At 43.0% G+C, this 19,477-nt stretch overlaps 1 protein-coding gene across 1 annotated transcript in view; it reads right to left on the bottom strand.

Annotated features, from left to right (window-relative positions):
* dlec1 (DLEC1 cilia and flagella associated protein) overlaps window positions 1-19,477 on the bottom strand; it is a gene marked incomplete at both ends in the record, with an annotated part of 65,403 nt that overhangs the window by 28,631 nt on the left and 17,295 nt on the right. The window contains 18 exons of the mRNA XM_080751748.1: window positions 384-499; window positions 1,442-1,593; window positions 1,701-1,768; window positions 2,212-2,406; window positions 3,227-3,345; window positions 3,644-3,757; window positions 4,221-4,371; window positions 4,915-5,045; window positions 8,124-8,279; window positions 9,107-9,237; window positions 9,350-9,443; window positions 10,489-10,642; window positions 11,117-11,193; window positions 11,662-11,857; window positions 14,717-14,879; window positions 15,714-15,804; window positions 18,226-18,318; window positions 18,824-18,960. Coding sequence (XP_080607874.1) covers window positions 384-499; window positions 1,442-1,593; window positions 1,701-1,768; window positions 2,212-2,406; window positions 3,227-3,345; window positions 3,644-3,757; window positions 4,221-4,371; window positions 4,915-5,045; window positions 8,124-8,279; window positions 9,107-9,237; window positions 9,350-9,443; window positions 10,489-10,642; window positions 11,117-11,193; window positions 11,662-11,857; window positions 14,717-14,879; window positions 15,714-15,804; window positions 18,226-18,318; window positions 18,824-18,960 — 2,338 coding nt within the window. The remainder of the gene's footprint in view (window positions 1-383; window positions 500-1,441; window positions 1,594-1,700; window positions 1,769-2,211; window positions 2,407-3,226; window positions 3,346-3,643; window positions 3,758-4,220; window positions 4,372-4,914; window positions 5,046-8,123; window positions 8,280-9,106; window positions 9,238-9,349; window positions 9,444-10,488; window positions 10,643-11,116; window positions 11,194-11,661; window positions 11,858-14,716; window positions 14,880-15,713; window positions 15,805-18,225; window positions 18,319-18,823; window positions 18,961-19,477) is intronic.

Here is a 19,477-nt window from a genome sequence, read left to right as displayed (position 1 = left end):
AATATTCATATATATATATATATATATATATATAAAATCCCAGGAGGAGATAGATTTTAACAGTTTTTCATCAGTTCAAAATGGTGGGAGATCTAAAGGTCAGAGGTCAAAAGTAAAAGTGTCAAAGTTGTTCGGCATGAGGAGACGCATATGTGTATAAAGGTTTCATGGGCTGTAGTTCAAACAGGGCATGAGCTATACCTGTTCAAAGTTTGCACATTCAAAGGCTTGCTACAGCGCCACCCTTTGGCCAATGGTTGGGAGTTTTGTGTTTTCGTTTGGCATAGCCCTCTACCATATTGCCAAGTTTCGTAAAAAGTGACAGGGCAGGACAGAAAAAGTGGCGGAAGAAAGAAAATAATATTGTCATTTAGGGAACGTACTGTACGGTGGGTCCCTGGTTCTGGCGGTCCGGCTGAGGACCAATCATCTGGAAGTAGAGTGGACAGCCCGTCACGCTCATCTGCACAGGGATGAGCCGGGGCTCCAGGTCTCCCACCTGTATGGGGCAGGAATACAGAGGGACACAGGACTGACTCCAGGCACGTGCACACAGACATCAAAGCCTTTTTATCCATCTGTAAAAAGTGCCCTCTTCAGACCATGAATGTAGTTTTTACTACGTGTGGGGGGGGGGGGGGGGGGGGATGCCCCCTTTCCATGCCATACCTGAAAGCAGCATTCAAGAGAACTGCCTTGTCCAAACTCTCCCTCTCCGCCCTCTCTATGTAGAAATCCATACCGTACACCACATCTCCAGTATTGACTTGATTATGTTCTTGACTTGTTTAGTTCGGTGTGGTATCAAGCACCGAAAATAGCCGACCTCCAAGCTCACATCGCGCTGCGACGCGTTGTGAGCTTGGAGGTCGGCTATTTTCATTGCCCTTTTAGGAATTTCAGCCCGTCTCTCTAACATTCTCTGCACGTCCCTGACTGATGGAGAAAGTACTCATATTTCTTACTTACAGTACGAGTATCAATACTACAATATAGAAATACTCTGTTAGATGTTGAAGCCCTGTATTCAAAATGTATAAGTACAAGTACAAAAGTATGGGCATCAAAATGTACTTAAAAGTAAGAAAAGTAGAAAATACTCATTATGCAGAATGTCCCATTTTCACAAGTTTAATATATATATTTTTAAGAAAATAGTAGAACTACAACTTGTGAACTTGTAGATAGGCTGTTTTCAAATGGCCGAAATGTGTATAGGGTTGAAGTGGTTAATGTAATGTATGGAATTAATTTAATGAATTGATTACGAAAATAAGCCCCCCCCAGCCTACCACCTGACCAAGCCTTTTTCCTGCAGAAAACGTTGACAATAATACACCAGTTCACATGAGTTTAAATTAACAAGCGACCTTTACTGTGTATGTGAATGAGATATGTGTCCACAAGTGGCTGCATTCCTCTACCGATCAGCATACATTACCATGCATATGAGACGATCTCTGTATTCGCCCCACATGTCAGTGTAGGCAGTGATGTCTATGGCCTGGGTCTCGAACGGTCCCAGCATCCCATCGTGTGGCTGGACGTAGAACGCTGCACCTTTTCCATGAGCCAGCAGGCCGCTCACAAAGTCTGCCAACGGATCATCACAGCCAAAATCTCAAAACCGTCAGTTTGTTGCAACAGCACTTAACACAATAATACAAATTTGAAAAACTAAAACAATAACTGTTCCATACCCTCGTATGCCCTCTCTTCCATCTTCCTCGCTTGAACAGAATGAAGTGGATTCTTACTGTACGTGGATCTGTGATCATTAAAGTGAAGCCAGTTAATACCTTTACTTAACAGTTCAGTCATCACACCAAAGATTAAAAACACATGAACTCCCACGTCCGCATTCTGGGCAGGTCCTTATTGACGAACATTCGGTGAAAATAGCCGATGTGCGAGGTCACGACATGTGGCATTGTGACAATTACTTGAGCTTGAAGATCGGCTTTTTTCACCGAAGAGATTCAGTGTAGAGCAGGGAAAAAACGAGAAGGTCAAGGTCAGACCCCAGGGGGACCTTGGTTTCCCAAACAGTGGATTCGGGACCCATTTGTGGGTCAAACCTAGAGGAGCCATGCATTCCAATGGGATGATCTAATTGAAACGGATTTTCACTCATGGTTCAGAATTAGTTATTTTTGTAGTAGATCTACTATTTTCACTAGTTTAGGCTTCAAGCCAACCACAGTAGCCTACCTTCTCTGGTTCTGCTCCTTTGGTTGTGAGGTGGAGGGAGCGTGCCCAGTGAAATATTCTGCCTCTATAGTGAAAGGAGCCGTGATAGCTGTGTGATTGGTTATCATGATCTGCTTGGTGACGGATTTCTTCAAGACAACATCGTCTCCAAAGTCCAGCACCAATGACGAGGAGTCTTGATCATCTGTGGCAGAGCTAGAAAGGTAAAGAACAGTGTTGAAAGTGACAATGATTCAGTTCAAGTGTCGCTCACCCTCAATGCCGCTCGAATCATGATAACTCAGCCAATAGGAATAAAGGTCTTTGTGTGTGTGTGTGTGTGTGTGTGTGTGTGTGTGTGTGTGTGTGTGTGTGTGTGTGTGTGTGTGTGTGTGTGTGTGTTTTCAAAGATTTTAATTTTATTTTATACATATGAAAGCCTACCTTGTGAAATGGTATAACGATTACTTTTGGCACTTTAGGTATATTTTTGTAACATAGCTTTTCTACATTGCAGTATTGATACCTTTTTCACCAAGTCACTTGTAGTACACTCAGAGGACAGTGAGCAAATGTGTTTTTGTAATTACCATATCCCCATTTGTAAAATAGTGAAAATAGTGGATCTACAAGCTCTCAACGCGTCAGCAAGCGACTCATTGAGTGCTTGTAGATCCACTATTTTCACGATTTCATTTTTATTTTAGAAGGTGTTGTAAGCCTTGCAGAGGCATGTGGCCCATAGGACTGGACCATCTCAGCAAGCGACTCGTTGAGAGCTTGTAGATCCACTATTTTCACGATTTCGTTTTTATTTCGGCGATAAGAGAAAATGCTGCCTATGATGACATTCCCAAAATTGGGATGCCACATTGAAAGTGGTTAATAAATTAAACTAAATGCATCAGGTTAATCTGCTCACACAATTGAGAGTTGGGGACAACAGGCATAAAATAAGTGAATTTAAGGTACATGTGAACACTACGGGGTGGCAATTGCCATCCCCATATGAACCAAATGACGCCCCTGAACATACCAGACGCTGGGAAGCGAGCAGGACACACTGAGCCTCTTGGCTTTGGAGTAGAAGCCCAGGACAACGGGAACGTCCATCCCCTGCACCTCGCAGACAGCTGCCACCTCCGTCAGCTCCAACTGCACAGAGCAAAATGAGGAACATGTACCGTTGTTCCCTATTGAGCTTGGCACATTTCCTGGGGCAAGCTGCCCAGATCAAGTCTAAGCTGGACATTTTTAATCTGCAACACAATTCTATACAATATGTAGTGGGGGTCCCTGCTTCATCTCTCTCTCAGCTAAGGGGTCCCTGGCCTGAAAACGTTGAAGACCCCTGGTGCAGTGGGTCTACACATGCTATGTAGCACAGACAGCATCACATAAAGTCGTCTGTGCTACGCTGTATGCTGTTCATTGTGCATCCACTGGGACTTACGTGTGTGTGAGGGGTGAAGGTGACAGTGATGTCCATGCTGGCATTAGGCCCCAGAGTACCAGAGGACGGCTGGAAACTAGCTGTACACTGAGACGCCTGCTTACCCTGGAGACGAGGCTGGTATAGAAGAACAAAAGACTTGTAAGTATCTAGGATGAGAAAATGTGTAATGATTTTTAAAACAACATATCAGCAGTTCATATAAATGTTAGCTTGCAGTCAATTCTCTGCTGTTTACAGAATCTGTCTTCAGAGATTAGGTTCTGAGAAACGTATGTTAACACGGTTCGCATTGTTCTTGTAGTGGAAAGAGCCAGAAGACTCCTGCTTTGAGAAGGTGTAAGCCTTGCCGAGGCATGTGGCCCATAGGACTGGACCATCTCCTGATGTACAAGTACAGTACACCCTCTGGACATGATGTTCAAGTACAGTCCCTGGACATGATGCTAGTATGTCGCAGTGACTTGCCCCCACCACTTACTCCAACCATTGATATTGAGTGCCAAGTCTAATTTCTAATTGTCTTTGGTATGACCTGGCCACTCTCACAAGCTAAGGCAGAGTAGCATAAGCATACCGTCCATGTGAAGGGGGCAGGGAGCATGGTCTGGTTGAACAGGGTGACGACCCCCTGGGCAGGAACCCCCATGTAGATCTCGGAGAAGACCAGCTCACAGCTCAGCAGACACACCTGGGGGCGCTGGACATCTGCCTGCACCGACAAGTCACTGCATGGAACAAACACATCATGTAAGACATTATGAAATAGATTACATAAAAGATGCTTACCTAAAACGTATTCATTTTATTGATGATTTATGACATTGCCGTGACTTTCGTGGTTTGACATGGTATGGGTCTGTCTGTGTGTGTAGGCAGGTGTTCTACTGACTGAGCTACACCTAATCAAACACTTGACTGACCACCATGGGTCTAAATGGACCCTTAAAGGTCTGTAACTGAGAGGGTACCAGTTTAACTCTCTGTATTGTAACGACCCTGCAAGAGATCGGGCCGTAACTCGCTATGCCAAGCGAGCTAGCTCTCTTGGTGTTGCGGGTTGCTTGCCTTGTCTGCTGAGTGGGGGGCTGGGGTTCACCTCCCGGTTTGGGAGCAAAATGCCTCACTCAGTCTGCTAAACATTACAGTATTTTACAGTGTAGACTGGGGTCCAAGAGGTAAAAAACAACGTTACTATCAAACGGGGGTCTGTGACCTTAACATCCTTGAATCTCTAGTGTAGTTAGAGCTGCTGTGTGTGTCCTCCTCACCATCCAGCTCCGTTGTCCACTGCCAGCTCCAGCACTGAGTCAAAGTGCTGACAGGAACGTGGCCTAAAGAGTATGTCGACACTGCAGCAGCCCATAGGTGGCAGCACACCTCCACATGGCTCCACGGACATCTATGTACCAATACAACACAGAGCACAGACTCAACAATACTGCTGTAAAACTAGATCACCTGGTGAATGGGAATAGATATATGTATCGCAACAGAACGCTACCGTAAAACTAAACCACAGTGGTGATTGGGAATATATATTGATTGATTGAATACTTTATTAGTGAGAAATGTAAACAGCACGTGGTACAGTAAGACATATTCAAGCTAAAAAGGATAACACAAAAAAGTGGGAATTGTTTACATTGTGGTCCTGTTATTTCAATTCATCAACATGGCATAAAAGATTTACACAATGATACATGTAATCAAACACAATAGGCCTGGGGCATCCGCTGGCCTACTGGTCCAGGTGCATACCACTTAGGCATTGCCACATAGGCATGGATGCCTGACAGCGTCGCCGGTTTGACTCCTGATCTGGACGACCTTTGCCGCATGTCACTCCCCCCATTTCCTGTCAGTCTTCTTACTGTCCTATCCAATAAAGGCATAAAAGCCCAAAAACAAATCTTAAAAAAAAAAAAAAAAACACTATAGGCCTATGTACTGTGCAAAAGAGATGGGACAATTACATGTACCTCCCCTTTTGGTCTCCTGGTGTTTTTTCAGGACAATTTTGAAAGAAACCAGTGTTACACAGCCGTTATAAACCAAGTATTCTGTGCGTGTTGTGTACCAACAAAACACATGGTGAATGGGAACAGAACAGTATTGTGATGTACAGAATTTCTCCCTCAAGTTACTTGACTCCGGAGACAAGGTCGTAAAGAAGAGGTATTCATTATTATCAGCTCATGTCCTCAGGCATCAAGCACAACATTTGGTTGAGTCAAAGCAAAGATTAGAGCACAAGTCAGAGTTTAAATAGGTTAATATAATACATCTCTCTCTAGCTAGCTACACAGAATGCAAGTACATCACAGACTACACCCTGCTCTTTGCTAACAACTCCAACTAAGTGCAGCTGAGCAGGAAACCTGTGGTCGGGGCCCTGTTACTGTCAGGTATTAGTATGCTCTCCTATGGCTGCGACAAGAGAAGAGAAAATGCAAGTAAACGAAACGCTAGAAAGGGGGTTTCGCCGAAATTGTAATAATATCGTCTGATTCAAAAGAATACAAAACGTAGTTAAATACAAGGTCAACAAATGGTCAACTAACAGGTGCAAAGATAACAGTGTGTCTAGGCTGTGACCCGTGAGACAAAAACATACATTCACATGCACTAACATAACATGCACACGCTGTCATGGGGTTAAAAGTTCATTAGACAAAAACATAAGGTCAGCACAAGGCCAACAGACAGAGCGCCGAGTTACAAACACACAGAGTACAGAATTATTGTTAAGCTGTGTAAACCCTGGCCCTTACCGTATACTTTCGAATTTCTGTGTTATACTCATAACGTATGGTGTCATGTTTTATTTGCTTGCATCTTTTAATTTGTCTTTTTCTTGTTTTAATCTTTACTTTTACTTTACTCTTTTTGTTGTTGTTGAGTATACAGAAGTTTTGTTAACCAATGAAACCCTCTATTCTTAGTGAAACAGACCTGAGTTGTAACTGTACTTAGTCTGCTGCTGTTTCCTTGTACACCAAGGGCCCTATTTTCACCAAGCTAAACCCTAAACCCCTAAACTTTGTTGCCTTTTTTTACTATTAAAAAAATAAATAAAAAATAAAATAAACGTTTTAAATAGTTCAAATAGTTGATATACAAGCTCACAATGTGCCGATGTAGATTTATTTGAAGTATTTTAAAATATTTTTCAAAATAGTAAAAAAAGGAATGAAACGAAAATAATCACCAGTTTCCGACCGTCCTGCTGTCTTATTATAAGACTTGCTTGCTATGAGCATCTTCCACCACTAGTACAGAGCATGATGTCAGCACTCTCGGTGGCTCGGGAGGTAGAGCGGACACTTGGGAATTGGAAGGTTCGCGATTCAATCCCCGGCTCCCCCTGTGTTAGTGTCGAAGTGCCCTTGAGCAAGACACTGAACCCCTAACTGCTCCTGATGAGCAGGTTGGTGCCTATAGTGCCTTGCCTTGCATGGATTTGAATGTGTGTGAATCACTGTTAACTTTGACAGAACATTTTCGGAGTGTGATGCCCCCACACAACCAAGCATAAAATGTCGTTTAGTTCTACTGGATCTTTTCTCCACTAGTCCCTCCCTAACATTTATATCTTGTTTTTACACATAATTGTCAGTATATTTACTCATAGACAGTTAGTTTTTATTTAGTTTTCGCCAGTGAAAAAAAGGTAGCTGACGAACATTTTTCGTCACATTTGTATTTGTTGACCAACTTGTCAGTATATTTATCTAGTAAGACGCCTCAGGGCGACAAGCGAACTCGCCCTAAAGGGCGAGGTCACACCACAGTGATGTGGACATCAGGGATCTCCATATATGGGCATAAAAGGGATTTGTTCCCCCTGAAATCACAGGGATCTCTCTAACAGGGCATCATTAATATTGATGGCATCAGGGAACTCCATATATGGGTATAAAAGGGATTCTGTTAGTGTGACATGACAGTGAAGCCAGAGCGTGATGTCAGAGCGGCAAACCCATTCTGGTAGAGTAGTTCCCCTGACATCACAGTGACATCAGAGCATGATGTCAGAGCAGCAAACCCATAGAAACCCATAAAAATGTGTACACGTCTACACAGACGCGGACAAGCTGTGACGTTTCTCATGGTAAACTGCGACCTTCGGTCACAATCATAGTTTTATAACTCATCATAACTTGGTTTTTATTTCGTTTTCATCAGTGAAAAAAGGTAGCTGACGAACATTTATTCAAATAAAAGTCTAAATTAAAGGCCTTTGCACACAGGGTCACATTTTCCGCGCTGAAGAACTGCACAATATTGTCAGAATGCGGACAAATTGGGACCCGGAGTGCACGCGCTCAGAGACACCATGTGTTCCTTAATTTTCAGTTCTTTCCACAAAGAAAATCGGACCCTGTGTGCAAGGGCCATTACACTATGCACACTGTAAAGCGTATTGGATAAAGGCGCCCGATAAATGCACCATTTATTTAGTATTTACCACTTGTACCTGTGGGGGATGGTCAGGGCTGCTCCCCTTCTCCTCCAGGGTCCAGGAGGCCTCCGTCTGGGTGATGTTAGTGAGGAGCACCGTGGCCTGGGCCTCCTCCCCCAGGCTCAGAAGCCCCAGGTCCAGGCTGGGGACACTGACAGTCACCCTGGGACCCTGGAACAACCACACAGAATGAGAGCACAGCTCATATTATACAGTAAAACACGACACTACAAAGAGTATCAAAAATGGATGTGCACAGTATTATAAACTGAAGTGTTTTGCAAACATTTTCCTGTTAAGGACCCCTAATTGCATTTGGCTGCAAACCTTCATCTGAAAAGATGTTGCGCCAGGAAACCCCATAGGAATTTGTGTTAAGGTTTTTCTTTTTTTAAGATTTCTTTTTCGGGGCTTTTTGTGTTAAGGTTTTTGGAGCGGTGTGAAACACAGCTCCGCTATGAGCAGCAATGTGTGTCCAGTGTCCCACAATGTGTCCAGTGTCCCACAACTATCTGGTTGAGTTTGAACTGTTTTCGCCACCTAGTGGCGGAAGAAATTACCTCTGGGAACTCAGATTGAGTTGACTTTTTTCAAATTGATTACTCATGCCATGGACACTTGAGTTCAATTATATATATAATATATATATTTACCTGGAACTGCTCAAATTCACCGCTCCACTTCGAACCGAGGTTTGATTTTTCAATTTCGAGCACATAAGGAGGAGCGCACACCTAAGTGAGTGAGGTGCTGACCACGCAGATAATAATGAATGAGAGGAAAGAGGCCGCACACTCTTCAGCCACGATGCAAATAATTTATTTACCAACGTTTCGTCTGTTACCAGTCTTCATCAAGGTTTTTCAATTTCGAAAATGATTTGAAAATGGCAGATCTACATGCTCACGATGCGACACCTGGTGAGCTTCGGCTATTGAAAATACCCAAAGTATAAAATATGGTACAACTTGTGTAATGGGTCCCTCACTGGCTCCTACCTTGAACGTGACATCCACAGCCAGAGTGACGGGCGTGTGGTGATGTTCCACGTGACACAGCACACTGGACACAAGCCTCTCTGGTCTGCCTCCGGTCACAAGCAGCTCCAGATCCAAACACTCGTTCATCTCTGAACCAAAGGAAACCAAGCATCAATCGCAAACGAGTCACCCAATAAACGTTATGTTCCTTCATATACACGTAAATAGGAATATTTATGCTTGGAATAATATGCGATATACCTATTTCGCCAGTGGAGGGCACTACTTCTATTATGTGGCAGTCGCTCATCCTGTCCCAGTGAAAGCAGATGGAGGACTTGCTGTGATTCCACATCTTCCACAGAAAGACACAACCAGACAATATGATAAAGTGATTTCTGAAATAAGACCATCTCTAACGAAGCATTGATTTTAATGTTAATGTTTGTAATGGAATTGTATGTTAATGACAGCATTAGTAATCTGTCAATGAAGGGAGATTTGGTAACCAAATGAACCCATATAGATCTTTAAAATGAAAAAGTAAAGTTATTTTGATCAACGTTTGCCTGTTATCTCATGGTACTAACATCGATACAGCATGGAATTGTGGACAAAATCTTTAACGGCAACAAAATATTCAAAGTTTTGGGTCTGGGAGGAAAAATTTAATCAATTAGTAGTGGGAGAAATATGTAACAAAAATAGGCTAATGTGTTCACTTCCGGCAGAAAGCGTGAAAATTTGCACTTAGGGGTATTTTTGTGCGCCGAATTCAAAAATTGACAGATCCAAGCACTTTTCCCATGGGATCTGGTGGCTCTAATTCACTTACCATACTAGGGAAAAATCTTCTTTAAGTAGCATGTGAGGGGTCTATCTAGGGGGTTTTCATGATTCTGAATCCATTGCAAGCATTTGTTTTTGCACAAAAAACATTCCTTGGGCTAAAAATGGACCCTACAAAACTGTGAAAAGTGATGACTCATCACTAAACCATAGTTTTGTGGGGTCCATTTCTAGCCCAAGGAATGTTTTTTGTGCAAAACAAATGCTTGTAATGGATTCAGAATCATGAAAACCCCCTAGATAGACCCCTCACATGCTACTTAAAGAAGATTTTTGGGGGGTCTTTTTTCCCTGTATCGTAAGTGAATTAGAGAAAAGTGAATTTGAGAAAAGTGCTTGGATCCGTCAATTTTTGAATTCAGCGCACAAAAATACCCCTAGGTGCAAATTTTCACGCTTTCTGCCGGAAGTGAACACCTTTTTCACATATTTCTCCCACTATGTGGTTTGTGGCTCAAATGCCAAATAAATAATGCATCTTGACATGAAAAGGGTTGAAAACCACTGGCCTATAACAGCATCAGTTATCTGTCAGTGTCCTACAACAATACCCTGAATCTCCTGTGAGTGGTTGTGCCGATGAAGAGTTCTCCAGGGATGTGGATGGCGTAGGGCTCGAGTAGGACCTGACGAGCCTCCGTTGATCCCTTCACCTCGATCTCCATGACAATGACATCGTTCACCGTGCTCAGGGGCTGTGACGAGCTAGACAAGAGAATCCAGAAACAATAACAATTTTGGAATAAAAATTATTAGAAGGACCCGATTGTAGTGATGCGCGAACACCACTCTCACACTCGAACACGCAAACCACTGTGCCAATAGAGCTGACCTCGATTGGCAGGGCCGTTGCGGGTCGGTTTATTGGCTGGGGCTACACTATGTTATACTTTGTCATATATGGTGGTGTTGTGAAAAAAGTGCAGAAAATAGCATATCTAAAAGCTTGTATAGTTTTGAGAAAAATTAGTATGTACAAAATTACAACGTTTGTGAAAAATGTTCCCTATAATGTCACAACCAAAATAGTGACACCAGGTTTAAAGTGGTACCTCCAGTTTGGAAAACTCAACATATGTGATGTCAAAATACAGTACAATGTCTCTTCTTATTTTCAAATTTCCATGCTTACACAATCATACACTGAGAAATGGCTGTACAGTGTGGAAGGAACTTTACCCAGTCTCGCTGCACTCCGAGGGCAACTGGGGGATATCCCTCAGCACCAGGTGACAGACACTGTGGTGATCCTTCAGCTAAAGACAACACAGGGGGGGTGAATGGTGTTTTAGGTGTTTTAGGACGGTGTGTGTGTGTGTGTGTGTGTGTGTGTGTGTGTGTGTGTGTGTGTGTGTGTGTGTGTGTGTGTGTGTGTGTGTGTGTGTGTGCCTGGCCTGGCCTGAAAACAGCGCCCCTCCCTTAACATGTGTGGTTATAAAAGGTACTGTAGGCTACATACAGACAGACAGACAGAAAGACACGGACGGAGACAGACATACCCACACACACGGCCACGTATAGGAGCGTTGTGACCACCGCTCAAAAACGTGTGGTGGGTGCTTCTAGGATCAGTGGGATAAAAACTTGAAAAAGAGAGGAAGGATCCGAGCACTCAAAAAGTTAAAAAGGAGGGGAACGGACGCAAAAGCTGTGTACTTTATTTCATAACAGAATAATAAACGCCACCCTTCTTACTAAGGAGTGTTGTTAGCATCCTCTAGTACCTCTTTGGGGAAGTAGGTAAACAAGAACTGGTGTTCCTGGCCGGCAGCCAGAAGGCCCGCTGCGGGGCTGACACAGAACACGTCATCTGTGGCCGGGTGGAAGTGGATGTGGGAGGGCTCCGGGGCCTCCCCTGGCAGCAGTGATGCATGCAGGTTGGGCTGCATGATCTGCCAGTGGAAGGGCAGCTCCAAGTGACTGCAGAGAGACAGAGATGGAGAGACCAGGGCTGACATTTGATATGTGAAAGGATTATGACGATTATGACAAATAATTGAGATTGTCACAAATTATTCAATAAAACAATTAGGCTATAATTTGTGACACACAAGGAGTCATACAGATAAGTGGCTCTCAAACATTACCCCCCAAGTCAGAGTGCATCAATGAAATTGATTTATTGGCCGCGGACCCCCATCTGAAAAGATGATGTGCCGGGGACCCCCAGAAGAGAAGATTTGTGTTGATAATGTTTGAAAACAAATTCTTTCAAAAAGAGTTAAGAGTTAGTAAATAATCTACAAACTGATTTTGATGCTATATTAAGAAACTTTGCTATGGCGATCCCTGGATACCCCTCAACAACCCACGGGGGTCCACAGACCCCACTTCAAGAATGGGGGTGGGAGACCCCAGCTCTGTCAGGATGGGTATGAATAAGAGCACAATTGCTACCATGTGAATAAGATCTATGAGAAAGAAAGCTCTTTGTGTGTGTGTGTGCGTGCGTGCGTGCGTGCGTGCGCGTGTGTGAGTACACGTGGGTGTGTGAAAGAGAGGGAAAGAGAACTTCCTCTTGTCTGAGAAAGTTTCATATGCACATTTGAGTGTGTACTTTTTCTGTGTGTGAGCGTTGTAGAGGAACGCGCAATCAGGGTTGCCATGTCTGCTTATTATAAGCGACCTTGGGCTTGTTTTTCTTGTTTTTCAGTTGCCTATATAATATTGGTAGCTGTGTGCAGGCATTGACACTAGGGCTTGCCCACCTGCCCCCGGCAGGTAAATAAAACATCAGGGCAGGTGAAGTTTGCTTTCAGGTTGCCCGACCGGGCAAGTGCTCATTTGAGAGGGGACACAAACGTCTATAAACACAACACGAGATATCTGTCTAAAACGTGGCCAGATCGCTCTGTCTTCTGGTCTGTGGAATGTAAAATAAGAGCATTATTTACCTATAATGTGCTGTTTTTACTGTGGCTACTATGTGAAACCATAGACATATTCAATCATAGCTATGTAGGTATTTGGATTTGGAGGTATTGAGGTGTGACATTTTTTATCGCACAGGCACAGAAAGTAAAGAAATAAGTGTTAAATTGAGCAGTAGTTAAAATCTTAACCTATAATTTTTTAATGGACGATTTACTTTTTGGGCAAGTGGGCATGACCTTTGGGCAAGTAGAACATGACCTGTACTTGCCCGATGGGCAAGTGCCTCTGAGACCTTAGTGTCAACCCCTGTGTGTGGGTTGCGTTTTTCTTTTTTTGGGGGGCATCAACGTGTAAACTAACAGCAGGAAGGCCAATGTTATGAATCAAATTACCTTTCAATAGCAACATTACGTTTAAACTGCTGCTTTTCAGGAAGTTTCCCTTCAGAGTTCAGAGTGAAAAAGCACACAGCTGCCCCTTAACTGGTCATTCGTAAATAAGCCAAACTGAGTGCACTCTGCAACGTCACCGCCCTCTGCACTCACTACACTGAGAGCACACCCGGTGTGCATTTCCGAACGCACCCTCTAATAGACCACCGGGTGTGGTTATAATGTGCAAATTTGCCTTCCCTGTGTATTTTGGTTTCTTCCTGAAAGCTAAAAGCCTCTGAGATCAAAAAACACTGATTTAATGACATCATATAATCATCCCCTCCCCTTTTACCATACACCCAACACTGTGGGTGTGGCTAACTTCACCTGGGTCACCACCCACCTGCCAACTAGGCATACTTAACAATTTGTACGCCAAACTCGTTCAGTAACGAGATACGGCCACTGGAGGTCGCTGTGCCAAAAGGAGTTGTCTCGTTCAGGAACGAGACAAAGGGTTAACTTGGTTACATGGAGCTGCATGCATCCTGTGTTGTCAGTGAAAGACCCTGGTCCATACGTCATAACGTAGCTCACAGAGAGACAAAATGGCACGTCTAGGCTGCATTGATTTCTATTCTATGCTGAAACATAAAAAGGGCTTTATCTATGAATAAGGTGCAAAGAACGCCAGGGAAGCAGAGATCTGATTGTTTACACGGCGACACTTTACCGCGATGGTCGTCCCCGGTTTGGAATTTAGTTTCGCGAGCGTTTGTAAACAAATGGATTATCCTCCTCAATCGTCAGTGGACACTCACGTGCACACGCACAAAGCTTCCGAGGCACTTCAAAATTAAAGCGTAAGTGAACGACGGCAGCAGCAACAGCTAGAAATGTTAGAAACCTTGGCTTCCCATGTGTTAATGAACTGGTGGATGTGGCCACATAAAAAAATAATTAATTAATTTGAACACTTTCTGTACACCTTTTTGGAAAACATCTTCCTCCTAGTATAATCATAATACATATGTATTTGTCCAAGGACTCCTTACAAAATTTGTATCAGATTTTTAATTTTTCCTTCAAGATTCTTTTGAAAATAGCAGAAAGCTCACAACTCACAATGCGTCGCAATGCGAGTAAAAGTACAAAGGTTTTAGCTAGTTGGCATCAAAATACTTACTAAATAAGTAAGTACCAATGTAAAAGTACTTTAAATTCTCAAAATGTGTCAAACTTTTTAAAAGAAAACAGCCAATCTACAAACGACAACACGCATGGAGAGCTTTTTTGTCAAATAGCCAAAGTGGTTAATGAATGTTTTGTAATATAGCTAGTAACTAAACTAGCTGTCAAATAATTGTAGTGGAGTAAAATGTACAACATTTGCCAACAAATGTAGTAGAGTAGAAGTAAAAAAATAAATAAGAGGATAAAAAGTAAATGTAACTTAAATTTGTGCTTAAGTACAGTACTTGAGTAAATGTACGTTAGGTACTTTCCAGCAGCGTACAAAACAGAAACTTACGTGTTGTTCCTAATGACAATGGTCTTGTGCTGCAGAGAGTGGGGATTACAGGGGCTGAAGCGGACGTAGTGCTCAGCTGTGAGGTCATGCAGCTCCCCCACACTGTGCTGCTGGTTCTCACCAGACACACTCACCAGCTCCAGAGCAATCAGCTGACCCTCGCCTGACAGACACACACACACACACACACACACACACACACACACACACACACACACACACACACACACACACACACACACACACACACACACACACACACACACACGCACGTTAGAGTCCAACGAATTGCCATTCAAACCTTTTTATTTATTTCAAGGACCCCCATAACTCTGAGAGCGTACAAATGGATCTGTAAAGGGGGTTCCAAATGGTAGGCCGTCACCGCGTCCTAGTAATTCATTTTCAATGGGATGCGGGCGGTTATTTTGGCTGCGCGGAGAAGTTTAGGGGCGGCGATGCGCGCGTGCTCGTGTGTGCATGCGTATGCGGGCGGCGAGTGCTGGATTGTGTTCATCTTTGTTAAATATCGCGCAGCGTTTACTTGCTGAGCAAGTGTGTTTGTGTCTCACCGCAGCGCGGTCCCCGCTGATCTTAGCGGGAGCCCCCGCTGCCCATCTGTAGGGCCCTTAAGGGTCCATTTGGTTCCATTTGTATACTCTCCGAGTTACAGACCAGGCTGTATCAAGAACCTCAATACCACAATATTTTTCAAACTAAAACTGAATGCCCCAACTCTAATTCCACATTCCAAATCGTCGTTGTCGGGTGGAAACCTTGTATGTCCAAAACCGTTTTGAATTTATCATTTTAAAAGCGATTTAAAACAAGTGAAAATAGCCAATAGATCTACAAGCACACAACGCCTCGCATCGCCTGAAAAGGTTGAGAACCACTGGACTAGGACAGCGTTTCGACCGCAACCCGGGTCTTCCTCGGGTCGAAACGTTGTCCTACAAGACAGCGAATACAAACAAAAGGATTTATGCCTCTTCACCTTGAATGGTTATGTCTTTAACCTGGCAGTTGTCACACACGATAGTGAAGACCTGAGAGCTCTTCTCAGAGATGGTGGGAAAGAAGACCACCTGGAAACCACAGCAGAATGGAAAAGACAGGTTTAAGTTAGAGAAGCCACATCACAGGAGGTGTGTGAGGTTGCTAAACTCCTGCACAATAAAAACAGCCCTACCAAAGCCACAGAGCAGTAACAACATTGTTGGACACATTTATTTATTTATTTGTATCAATGGTCAAACTGCATGAACAGAAATACAATTAGTGCAATATAATTTATAACCGATAATAATAACCTGCAATATAATTTATAACCGATAATAACCCATTTGGAAGGCCAATTGTAACACTTTACAGACTTTTCTTTTTGTAATTTGGGGGGGGGGGGGGGCAAACGTCACGCAAATCAATACACATTATGTTTAAATGTGATCAAGTTGGACGGTTGGACTGTCCAATTTTGCAAAACAAGTGAACAAACTATGGAGCCTACATATTACCATTCCTATACAATCTCTTAGTCCCCATTAAACCCCCAACATCTACTCATTTTGCACAGCTTGATGATCACTCAATATCAAACAATGCGTGCCCACAACCAACATTCCTCACCTGGCAGAGACCTGTGTTTGTATTGGAATAACCCAGGGGTAGTGTCTGGGAGTGACGTCAGGACTCTAACAAAAAATGTTAGAGCCAGATATAACCAGTGATGGAAAAAGTACTCAAATGTTTTACTTAAAGTAAAAGTATCAACACTGCAATATAGAAATACTCTGTTACAAGTAAAAGTCCGCAGCAAGGTCGCATGTCGCTCCCTAGAAATATAATCTATATCTGCAAAGTAACTAAAGTTTTCAAATAAATGTGGTGGAGTAAAAGTACAATATTTGGATCTGTGATGTAGTGGAGTAGAAGTAAAAGTATTGGAAATTGGACATACTCAAGTAAAGTACAAATACCTCAAAATTGTACTTAAGTACAGCACTTAAGTAAATGTACTTAGTTACTTTACATCACTGGATATAGCGTAATTCTATATCTGGCTCTAACATTTTTTTGTAAATAATTTACAATATCTGACTGATAGTCCCACACATAGTAGGCTACATAATATCTAAATAGAGAGTCAACCCCCACGTGAATAATATTTATTACACTCTTATCCATGTTGAGAGTGAATGACAGGCACATGAATCACTGTGGTGCTTAACACATGATAGTTAAACCATTAGGTAGGATGTGAAGCACTTGAACCCTAGCAGCACAGAAATGGCTACAAGCAGACAACATGTCGCAATGTAGACATTTTGTATAGAGGGAAAGAATTATGCGCCAGTCCAAGTACAGAACACACAGGTCCAGTTTACTTAGGTATACTGTGTATAGTATATGAGGGTTTAAGTCATATAGTGTATGCTATGGCTCTGCATTGGTTAAACCAGGTAGGAAGTATGCGTGCATGGTTCTTTTTTTTTTTTTTTTTTTTTTTTTTTCATTCTTCTTTCAGTGTTCTGTTTTCACTGTTGTTTTCTTTTGGATAAATAAATAAAAACTAGTCTGTTTCACATGTCTGGCTTACACCGTTTCCTCCATATCTACGAGGAGACCTTGAACAATGAATGAGCTCTTGTTTGAAAAGGATACAATGTTATTTTGTTAATGTTTATGGTAACAGATAAAGGACAACCTCTGATATTTACATACTAGTCCATCCTTTTTAACATGGATCTTTGCTTCTGGGGGTTTCTTGACTTGAAAAGGTTTGAAGAACCCTGGCCTAGAGCATTGGTTCTCAAAGTGGGGTCCGGGGACCCAAGGGGTCCTTGAGGGAGTTCCATGGGGTCCCACAGCTTGATGATCACTCAATATCAAACAATGCACGCCCACAACCAACATTCCTCACCTGGCAGAGACCTGTGTTTGTATTGGGGGTTTCTTGACTTGAAAAGTTAGGAACCAAATGGACACTTATGGGTATGTAACTTAAAGAGTGTACAAATGGAACCAAATGGAAGTTAAATTAACATTGATGGGGCGCCCGCTGGCCTACTGGTCCGGGCGCATACCACTTAGACATTGCCGCATAGGCATGGATGCCTGACGGCATTGCAGGTTCGATTCCCGATCCGGACGACCTTTGCTGCTGGTCACTCCCCCCATTTCCTGTCAGTCTACTGTCCTATCAATAAAGGCATAAAAGCCCCCAAAAAACAAATCTTTAAATTAACATTGATAACAATCGGGGTCTCAGAGATAGAAATGCCATTAAATGTGGGCCTAATGCATGTCAAACTGGGGGTCCTTGAAACTAAAATGGTTGGGAATCACTGCAAGAGCCGTAAAGGTATTCTCAATGTGGGGTTTCTCTGGCGTATCTTTTCAAATGGGGGTCCGCAGGCTAATAAGTGTCAATTTTGGGGTTCTTGAAAAAGGTTTGAGAATCACTGGCCTATAGAGCCTCCAGGCTCAAGCGTTCCACAGAAACTCACCTCCATTAAGGTGGCCTGGCCAGGCTGCAGCTCAAACAGCGAGGGGCTCACAGCGAACGGCTGCTGCTCCGCAAAGCAAGCCGTTACCACCGACTATAAATAGAAGAAAAATGACAAACCGACAGTTAAGAGAGGTCAAACACAACACGCGACCGCAAAGGATGTGAGCTCATGTATTTTGGTATCGCAGGGTGGTTGTTAACCATAATGTTATGTTTCTCGGTCTGCAGTGTCATTGTTATGATGCAGCACTTGCCCTAGCCTTGACGACCTGGCAGGCTTGTGCAAAGGCTAAAATGTCATTTATTAGATAGCATGTTGGGTAGACAGATGCCAGGTTCATTTGTAGACCTGGCATCCTATAGTGTCTTAGTGTATACAGTTTCAAAGTACAGATTTTCTTTAAATATATAATAAACTGTTTAGACTATTGATAGGTTACTTTACCTATGATAGATAACTATTTCTATGCATCTGATGTGTTACGACCCCAGTGTTCACCTTGTGTTTACCTTGCTGCTGCTAAATGCCTAAATTGTCAATTGTATCATAACACAACACAACATCTTGGCATTATATGCGTCCCATGTAGATTTACCCGCAGGTTCGAGGCTGGCCACTGACTCTTGGGTATGATGCAGAAGGTACCGGCGCTGAGACCATCGTTACGGCACTGCAGCTCCACAAACTTCACCCCTCCCACCAGACAATAGCCACAGTCCAGGGCCCTGGGTACTGGGGCATTGGGTAAACACGTTAGTAATACATATTCATGGGATAGGCGGATAGCAGCGATAACATTAATATCATGTATTCCAGTGGTTCTCAAAGTGGGGCACAGGGAGAGATCCTTTGGACCTTACAGGTTTGTACAGTAAATGTCCTCACACGCATTTGGTTCAATTTGTACAAGACATGAGGGTCCTTGAAATTCCAACGTTTCAGAGCTACTGATGTATTCTTTTACAAAGCAATGTTCTGTGAAACAGTACATAGACAAATGTGTCCGTGGAAAAGACTTGGCCTTGTCCATGGCAAATTTCAATTTTCTGTTAAACACAACATTATAATGTTCTCATTTTGATCATAATTACCCAATTACTGAATGTCAAGTCTCCAGGTTTGCTTCAGAATATGTACAGGCACATTATGTGGCACATTAGGAATCCTCAAAACGTTTTATTTTCAAGGACGGACCACCATAACTCAGAGAGTTACAGACCTGTTACGGTCATTCAGGGCTACCCCTTTA

Source organism: Nannobrachium achirus (genome assembly GCF_963921795.1).
Source record: "Nannobrachium achirus genome assembly, chromosome: 21".
NCBI lineage: Eukaryota > Metazoa > Chordata > Actinopteri > Myctophiformes > Myctophidae > Nannobrachium > Nannobrachium achirus.
Note: the sequence above shows the minus strand (reverse complement) of the source record. Positions and strands in the feature narration are given on the sequence as shown.